The sequence below is a fragment of the Lolium perenne genome, chromosome 2, assembly GCF_019359855.2.
Source record: "Lolium perenne isolate Kyuss_39 chromosome 2, Kyuss_2.0, whole genome shotgun sequence".
In the NCBI taxonomy this organism is placed as follows: Eukaryota; Viridiplantae; Streptophyta; class Magnoliopsida; order Poales; family Poaceae; genus Lolium; species Lolium perenne.
In genome coordinates, this window is record NC_067245.2 from 304561664 (window position 1) to 304571594 (window position 9931).

The 9931-nt window shown below is 47.2% G+C and overlaps 1 protein-coding gene across 1 annotated transcript; it reads left to right on the forward strand.

Moving 5' to 3' along the window:
- The first annotated feature begins 3410 nt into the window (after positions 1-3410).
- Positions 3411-8360, forward strand: LOC127336970 (uncharacterized). Its single transcript, XM_051363834.2, has 6 exons — positions 3411-3587; positions 4582-4708; positions 4796-4987; positions 5697-5771; positions 6471-7757; positions 7871-8360. Exons 1-6 carry the CDS (start codon positions 3523-3525, stop codon positions 8099-8101), a joined length of 1977 nt encoding a protein of 658 aa, XP_051219794.2. The 5' UTR covers positions 3411-3522; the 3' UTR covers positions 8102-8360.
- Positions 8361-9931: the final 1571 nt, after the last annotated feature.

A 9931-nucleotide genomic window follows, 5' to 3' on the forward strand; every position in this document is an offset into this window, starting at 1 on the left:
GCCTCCAGCCGAGAGAATTTCGCTGATAGTTCCTCCATTTGAGATTGAACCCCATCGACCTTTCCTCCAATTTCCTCTACGCGTGAGTTGACACTCTCCAGGTCGAGCTTGAGAGCCTCAATTTCCTGCGCGGTAGCTTCGGACGCCTTCGACTTTGGCATTTTGTCGAACACCTTGTCTTCGTTCTACCGCCGCCAACAACCGCCACCCAAGACGCACGGAAAGAGCGCGGAGCCGGAATTTTACCTCTGCGGGAGATGATCCGCAGCAACCGCTCCGCTTCACTCGATCTGCGTTCGAATGATCTGCCGCCGCCACGCCGCCTCCGTCAACCACGTCAAGAGGACGTCACCGCCGCCGCAACATGGGAGTGGAGGGAGGGATTTTACCTTTGCGGAAGGTGATCCGCAGCAACCCCCCTTCGTCTCACCGGTTGAATCGCCGCCAATTTCCCCGAGCCCGCGCGGAATCGAGCTCGCCGTCGCCGTCCAAGGAAGGATCTGAGAGCTCGAGAAAAATTTTCGCCGAGAATTCACTGGCGTCTGATACCAATTGTCAGATCCCGGAATGGAATCTGACGATAATTCCTCCGATATGGAGACCTCGCTCGATCAATCGGTGGATTTCTACGAGATCTAGATGCGAAAATAAATCTAAACTAGATGAACGAAGAGATAGCGTTTAAGCATATTCTATTCGATAGCGTTGTCTTCCCACGAAGGGGGCTCATATAGCCGGTTCAGTAGTCTCGTTATTACAACGGTAATACAGAATTAACAGAAAGGTAAATGTGTCGGATGGTGAATAGTAATGGCGTCATCGCAGCCGTCCGCTTCTCTGATTCCTTCTGGACCGTCAGATCTTCATAACGTTGATCAGCTTCTATTCTTCAGGTCACAGCTAAGACAGTCGTGACATCTCCTCGTACAGCTCTGGGATGCTCCGCGCCGAGGAGCCCGAGGACTTGCTCGACGCCGGCCTCGCGCCGCCGGAGGCCTCGGATGGGCTCGTCGCAGTAACAGTCCAGGCTGAGGCTGGCGACACGTTCGAGGCGGCAGCGGATGGCGGTGTGGTACTAGTACAACCAGTGGCGTAGCTATGTTGAAGCCAGTGGGGGCCGCCGCCCCCCAAGCCCAGTACTGTTTCCTAAAGGATTTATACATATCTGGCCCATTTGCCCCCCAGTTTGGGCCAAGACAGTGCATTTTTTGTCCTCTGAGCCCATTTGCCCCCCCTTTTAACCGGCCCAAGCTCCGCCACTGAGTACAACCGTACAAGTCGTGGAAGAGGTGTAGGCAGCCCATTCCTTGGAGGAATTCAGCTCGATTGTAGAGTTCGTTTGTAGCCTACCCGTATTACAGTACAAAGGAAGAGACCAAGATTTGGTGATAAAAATACAGAGAACTTTTGCCTACTGAATTTTTGCCGCCGGTACCCTCACCTACGTCCTGGAGCACATCGCCGCCGGTAACCATCCGCGCCTGACGATGCCATCGTGCCCCCCGCATGTTTCCTGGCGCTTCGGCGCGTCGTGGATGCCCAAGAGGATGGGCACCGGCTCGTCCTCCTCTTCGTCAGGACCCCGCCTGTCGTCCACACCCAGCTCCACGCCGCCGACGACACTGTTCTCTCGCGTCAAGGTGGAGACGAAGGAGACACCGCGTAGGAGGCCCAGCGACGACCTCATCCTTAACTCCGACCGCCACGTTCCGTCACCACCCCACGGCCATTTGAGCCTCGTCACACCGAAGACAGAGCCTGGCACCGACGGCGCGTCGTCGAAGAAGAAGAAGAAGGCCCCGGCGATTGAGTTGGTGGCGCCGCGTGACTACGTGAGGACGACAATCAAGATGGAGGCGCCGGACGACCTGGAGGAATTCCCCGGCGAAAAGCTCGCCCTGGCCGCCTCCCTCGACGACGTCCCGCCGGTGGACATGGAGTTCGCCCTCGCCTGGTCGGGCGAGCAACACGTGAAGGAGGAGGTGGAGCCCCAGCAGTGCCTCCTCGAATAGGTGGCGGCAGCTTGCCGTTTGGCTCCCCAGCAGCACGCCGGCCAGCATGTTTGCTAGCACGCCGTCCTTCTCCCCCACCGGCAAGCGCCGACTACCAGCGTGTCATCATCCTCGACAACAACGACGGCGCAAGCCCCTCCACGCGTGCCCCGACGACGCCCAACGACTTCGACGATGACAACAACAAGACGCAGTTCTACAGCCAGCTGGGCATGGGGCGTGTTTTAGTTTACTATGTTTTTATTTTAAGTCTTAAGTATGTAATCGGCAAGAACTACACCAATTTCGCTTATATATGTATGAGATTCGTCTAAATTACCTAGTTTCGCCCAAATTTATATTTTTTTTTAAATATTGAGCATTATTCATAGATTTCAACACGGATGGGAATCGGCGTCTCTCCAGAACGTGAAATAGCGCCGTCCCGTATTGCGTTAGGCTGAATTTAGCGGGTGGCGTAAACGGGACTAGTGGACGCCGCTGCCACTTTTTTTTTTTTGCCTCCATTCGACGCTAAAGGCATATAGGGTTTCCGTCTCGTCCTACAAAGGCTCCTCCCGCCGCCCCAACCCAGAAGCGTCTATCGCCTCCAAAACTTCCCTCCCCCACCACAGCCAGGCTTTCGTTCCTGCGCTCGGCTAACCCCTCCCCAAACCCTAACCACCTCCCGCCGGCCGAGTAGATCTCTCCGCCGTTGCCCGAGAGGGGCGGCGCGCGAGGTGGAGCCCTCCCTGATGGCGACAGGTGGAGGTCGAGCAGCGGCTGCGCGACATCGGCGCCCGCCTCGGCTCGCTCCCGGCCACCAGCGAGGAGTTGCTCCCCCTTATCGAGGTGAGCGGCCGGCGCCCCCAGCGAGTTCGAATCCACCACTTGCTTTTGCTGCCGTTATTATTTCCCGCCCCCTTCATAGAACCGACGCGCACATCCACAAGCCCGTTCTCCAGTTTGGGAGTTACCCGTGCTATAGGGTTTAGCTCTAGATTGGATATGTACTCTCCGTGGTCTACCCTAGCCCTAGCTGGTTACTCATCTAACCTGGGGCTGGCTATTTGTCTGGCTTAGAAACTAACAATTGCTGTTTCGTTTTCGCAGGAAGCACAAATCTGGTTGTCCAGGGTGGATCAGTCCCCGTCCAACACCATGACCGAGGCACTCAAGCCCACCATGGATGCTTTGGTTGGCAGTGAGCTACTAAACCACTCTTCCCAGGGCGTTAAGGTCGCTGTTGCCTGTTGCTTAACTGAGGTTACCAGGATCACCGCGCCAGAGCCCCCCTATGGGGATGATGTGATGAGGGTGAGTTTTCTTCTTCTTCTTCTTCTTCTTCTTCTTCTTTGTTTGATGAAACGGTGTTGTCTAGATGTACTTACGCTTCGTATTTACCTGCCTCCTGGATGTGTTTACAGTAGTTGTGCAGTCTTTTGCTAAGTTGGATGATACGGAAGGCCCCTTGTTTGCAAAGAGGGTTTCGATACTCGAAACCGTCGCAAAGGTGCAGTCCTGTGTCCTCATGTTGGATCTTGATTACGATGACCTGATACTGCAAACGTTTGACCATTTCTTCAGCACCGTAAGGTATGGAATGTATTTCTCTGTTTATCTTTTGATTTCAATAGTTTCTATATAATTTGAGTATGGGAGATGCCAAAGGGATTAAGGAGAAGAGGTAATGTAGTTGTTTTCTTTACTTTGAAATAATATGGATGATGTCAAATGAATAGGGAGGGGATATAACCTAGTTGTCGGCTTTACTTTGAAAGTTGTATGGGTGATGGCAAATTGATTAGGGAGAGGATACACCATAGTTTTGGTCTCGACTTCGAGAGATCACTAGGATTGACTGCATCACGCACATGACATGATTATAGATGTAGTGTACACTGTACTACTTTTATGCGGAACACGATGTACCCATATGGCTATTATGATGTTTCAGTTTTGGCTTTGGTTATAATGTATCAGTGACTTAAATCGCCAACTCATTGGTCACACTGGCCCTAACACTGAAAACATTCATATTTAATCCTTCACTATTCTCGTGTAGCAACTTTTTTATATCCGTGTCAATAACTTGTATTTTTGTTATAAAATTAGTCGCTAGATCCTTTACCCAGGATTTCCGAATTTTCATCCTATTTCACCTTTATTTTAGCTCCTGAACATTACTTAGGTCCAGTTCAGGCCACGTCATAAACAAGATGAGAAGCCATATCAAATATTTGTTATTTCTGTTGTTGCTATCTATTTATTGGTTCTGAACTTGCTATCATTTTGTCTCCAATATAATAAATGTGCAAAGTACACATGATTATTTGAATTGCTGCAATTTAGGTTGATACAACATCTCAGTATGTTTTTATGAATTGAAATTGATTTTGAATTAGGAACTTGGTAAGTCATAACAGATTGCTATTTCAAGGATCTTATTGTTTGTGTGTGCGTGTGTGTTTTCTTGTGCATGCTACCTCTCTTGTGTGACATGTCTTTGTTTTATGTTGTTCATTTCTTCTATTTTTGTTAACTGCATTTTTTCTCTTTCTCATTCATTTGCTTGATTTATTTATTTCAGCTCATCACATCAAGAAAACGTCATCACCTCTATGGAGAAAATAATGATGGTTGTAATTAAAGAGAGTGAGCCTGTCCATCCAGCTCTGGCATCCTGCCTCCTTCGGTATCTTAAAAAGGAAAAGAAAGTAATGTATCTAACACATTGTGAGCATTATTATATAATTCATTAATTCTTATCATCTTCACTAATCCTTTTAAACATGATTTTCCAGGATTCTCTTCCAGCATCTTTTATGCTTGCAGAGAGGATAGTAGGTCTATGTCCTGAGAAGTTAAAGCCGGCATTTGTTAAGTCACTTCAGGGTACTCCTTTAAATGTTTACAGCAAAACTGTTGCATCGTTGGTAGAAGGTTCTTCAGATACTGGAAGAGATGACGAAGTTGATGCTGTTGGAGAAGACACGGTCAGTTAAACTTCTAACAGTTCACAAATCATATTCAATTATTGACGAATTTATTATGGAAACTTGTTGACCAAACAGTTTTTATTTGTTGCTACATACACTTCATGCATTTATGTGTGTTAGTATTGAATGGGCAAGGCTGCTCTGCATAAAATTTCTTTTTTCACAAGAATGGTCAAGCTGGGTCGGCCAGTGCAATTTATTTCTTCTGGAATCCATTAAATTGTTTTGCTACTAGAAACTGGGTTATACAACATATCATACTTGAAAAGGTTTGCACTCTGTTCAACAAATTGTCCTTCCCTTCTCAACAAATTCTCCTTCCCTTTTCAACACAAAACCAGTATAACTGTCACTAGCACTAATATTTCCAGCTTGCGCGATGTAGTAATACAGGTTTCCATAATCATCCGTGTCAGACTCTAAGCTGCATGAGTTAGTCAAAAAGAGCGCTACAGTATATCCTCTACTCATTCTATTTCAGTGCACACGAAAAGGGAATCTAGGAGAAATGCAAATCTCACAGTGGAAAGTTTTTTGAATGCTTCATATCCCCTTTCACCTGGGAACGGCTTGTTACTCACTGGAAGTAATATAATAGGTTTCTGCCTTGTCGCCCAGAAGCGCAATACCTTTCGCTCTGCCTTGTCCGTTGTCCCTTACCTCGCTGTTCTGACGATGTGGTTTTGTTTGTGTTTGGTTCTCGCAGTCGACGGAGAAGAAGCTGGCGAACCCCATGCGGGACATCAAGAGGCAGAAGCTCGTCCACAACAGCGCCTCCGAGGTAGAAATTTGCCCATCTATTTATCCTGTTCCTCTCCCCGTTGGTGCGGCGCGCGTGTGGGATTCATATTAGTTTTCGTCTAGATATTTTAGTATGCTGGCTGTTAGTTTTAGTTGAGTCTGGGATCAGCAGATTGTTCTACTTCGCTTGCAGCAATCTAGCGCTCTAGTTTATGGAATTGTGAGCCAACGATGATCTAACCCTCCTCGTCTCCTCGACACTGAGCTATTCTATCTGTGGTTTTGTCGTGTGCTAGTAGGATATGCTTTCGATACTGATGCTGCTACCTTGTAAACACTATTTTTTCCGTTGCGACCAATCTTGTATGCTCCATTTCTGATAGATATAGAGTGACCTGAACTTATGTAATCTGAGTGGCACCATAGGCATTTCTCCTATGGTGTTTCAGTCCCCTAAATAATAAGAGTGGCACCGACCATTTAAGGGTAATTTATATGAGTTTGTCTTGTCAGCAAAATACTCCTTAATTGCAAATCATTGATGTATGTAGTATGAATCTTAGGTTGAACCATACTTTTTTAACTGCTTGGTCATACACAAGCATGCTGCATAGGGATAATGTGATACTCAGTAGCGTTATCCCTGCTTGGTCATATAATCATACTTTTTTAACTGCAATTATAAAATAATAATGTGATACAGTTATATAATCTGACTTCTTTTAACTGCAATAACTAGGCAGTGGACAAAACCGCCGCGGGCGTCCCGGAATTAAACTCAGAAACTTGGTCTGCAGTATTTCTGCGTCTTGATGCCTCGGATGTGTACAAGTGTCAGTTTTTATCACCTGTGTGGCGACGTATCATCCGGACGCCAGATTTTGTTGCTAGCTACAGGGACATGGCCCTCCAATCGCCCAATCAAATGTTTCTTTTTCGGAGCTATGCGGATCCATCTTTAGATGTCAATGGCTCTTTGGCCTGCTTCACTGATATTTATGGTCTTAATGAGACTCCCCATGGTCATTGCATCCTTCGTTCGAGTGAGATATTTCTTGCCGATGGAGCTGACAATTCTCATGAATATGATGATGACAGTACTGAAATGGAACTGAGTCGTGCTAACCAGGCTTATTATATTCATGACTCCTGTGAAGGAATGCTGCTGATATCGATGGGCACCAGATTGGTGGTCTATAATCCGTTTATCCGTCGGTGGGGGCGTCTCCCGGAGCTTGGGGATATCAAGTTGGCAGAGGGTAAAACAATATGTGCCTTCTTTGCCACTGGAGAAGCCAACAACAGGGAGTTTAAGATTCTTTATCGATCTACAACTGCCTTCAACATCTATTCGCTGAACAGCAAGGCACACAAAGTAGTCCCCCACATTGATGAAATTGGTTCAGGCACTACACCGCTATCAACTTGTTTGGCAGATCGTCTCAGCTATGGTTTTTCTATGGCAGCTGTCAAGTTTGAGCACTGGTTGTGCTGGTGGGGCCATCATACTCACAGCGTATTGTTTTTTGATACCAAGACAGAGAAGTTTCAACTTATTGATATTCCAGAGGTTGATGAAGGACTAACAATGTTTCAGCTTCTAACTATGAAAGGGAAGCTTGCTGCTGCTGTGTACAGTTGGAATCCTGACAACATTTTTCTTCCAATTGAACAATGTCTAATTGGTTGGCCAAGCTCAACTATTGATGTGTGGGTACTTGACGATATGGCGACTAGTTTATGGAGGAAGCATCTCAGTCTAGAACCACCTAGAACAACTCTTCTAAGGGCCAACAACTATATGGGTAACCTCGAATATGATGTCCTTTTAGTCAATGATGCTGAAACTGTATTGCTGCCCTGCATTGAAGATCTATTAGTATGTGGGCTAGACTGGTCTATTAGAAAGAAAATTAGAAAAGACAATCATCATGTGATTCCACTTTGCATATCTATTGAGCAAGGATTTGAGACACACTCTTGGCTTGATCAAACAGAGGTGCCTTTTGTCTTCAGCCAATCTGATGTAAGTGCAAAGTGGGAGCTTATAGCCACTACTACATTATGAAGAATTAAAGTTCCATATGTTTATGTATTTTTTTGTCCATGTGCATATTATGATTCAATCTTGTGTTTTAGACTGATCAAGATGCAATTGGAGACTCTTCTGAAGAGAGTTCTGGAGATGATGCTGATGGAGACGGCGATGGAGATGATGATGACAGTGATGACGCTGGAGATGATGAGAGTCACGATGACAGTGATGAGGCTGATGATGATGATGGTGATGACGCTGGAGATGATGAGAGTCACGATGACAGTGATGAGGCTGATGAGTCTGATTCACCTCCCTCTAAGAGGAGGAAATGATGTACTGTGAGGGAAACTATCCTTGTTACAATGGTGTCAACTTGTTAGAGGAAACAATCCTTGTTAGAGTGTTGTTGACTTGTTATCCAGCAGTACTATCCTGGTAATGATTGATTATCTGCTATCTAGATCATTACCAGGATAGCCTTGTGTGGGACAAGCCTTGTTAGAATGATGTCAACTTGTAGGAAACAATCCTTTTTAGAATGTTGTAGACTTGTTATCCAGTACTATCCTGGTAATGATTATCTGCTATCTAGATCTTTTACTGCTATCCTGGTAATCCTCCCCGTCGCGGTAGCTAGCCTGATCCTGTCGAGAAGCCATTCTTCGCAAGCTGATGCAGCAGGCTGGCTCAAAAGATACGAACAGAAACTGGATAGATCAACAGAAGTGTGCAAACCAAAAGCTGGATAGGATTCGAAGAGTGTACTTGGTTGCTTCGGACGTTGGCGATGCTGAGCTCTTTGCTGTGTGATGAGACGCTTCGTCGCCTGGTATCTTTATAGCGATCGAGCTGGAGAGGCGTCGGGGAACGTGTCGCGCCATGGCTTGTACATGAGTGCCACGTCGGGAGTAGGGGCGGAGCCAGGAAAAAAGGTCGCCGGGGTCAAAACACAAGTAGCACTTAATATACATATTTTAGAAACCGACATATATCTCTACTATATAATCTATACTACTACTATTAAAAGAGCAAACATGTTGCGGATACATTAAATTTGAGTCGTTCGATATCAGATCAACTGACCAGATGGTTCCAACGCGTTGAGCACCTCAACACACCTTTTCAGTTTTGTTATAATGACAAGAATTGCCATCGGTTAAAAAAACGGGCTGAGGCGGCGTGGTGCACGATGACGCCAAGAGCGAGGTCGCCGCACAGCTGCGGCATGGTGGCCTGGACGGCAAGGAGCGATGCCGATCGTATCGGACGGCAGGGTTCAGGCGCCCGCTTCCGGCTGGTTGGCTGCCATGGCCTGCGTGTCACTGTCGGATAGCCGGAGCCGGGGATGAGGAAGGACGGCGGGAGGCCGCCCGCATGTACATCACCTTAGCCGTAACGTCGCACTCTCCAGATCCTCGCTAATCTGTCCGGGCGCCTGACCCGCAGGCCGCAAGGCACCGACGCGGCAGGGCATACACACCAGCAGCGATCAGGCATCTCCTTCGCCAAACTCCATAACCGCGCCAAGCCCCAGGACTGAGTTTCCGCGCTTTGTTGCTCCGGACCCTATCAGGCGGGTTGGTCTGCGGCTTATCGAGCGAGCTGTTGCAAGGACGTGCGTGACCTGCACATGCTCCCTATCAGGTGGAGGCGCCCAACTGGACGTTGATTTGTGCGCTGTCCTCCGTCGCGGAGGCTATGACGGGAGGCTGGACTTCATACAAGGTTGTGTTGCCACCACATAGAGGTGGCTGCAAACTCGGATGCTGTCGGCTCGAAGAACGAAGATGCTGATCGGCGTATTTGACGCAAGTATTCAGAATCATCAGGGAACGAAATCTGCTTCTTACCAAGGCATGTTTTTTTTTAAGGCATGTTATCGTGCTGCTGAACTACTTGCATTATTCTGTCACTTCCGTACTGCCATGCTTCAGACTAGCTGCGACAGATCGGAGGATATATTGCAAGCAGCTACTGAACTATAGTGTTTGTGCTACTGAAGACCGACTTTATCTTTTGACTGGCAAAGTGCTGGTACTAACTCAATTGCAGCAATTGCATTGACCAGGTGCTTATTTGCTTAATTATGTAGTCTTCAGCTGGTTGAATTTGTTTTTGTCATCCTCCACTTCTGCAAGAGTACAATTTGGTTAATTGTTATG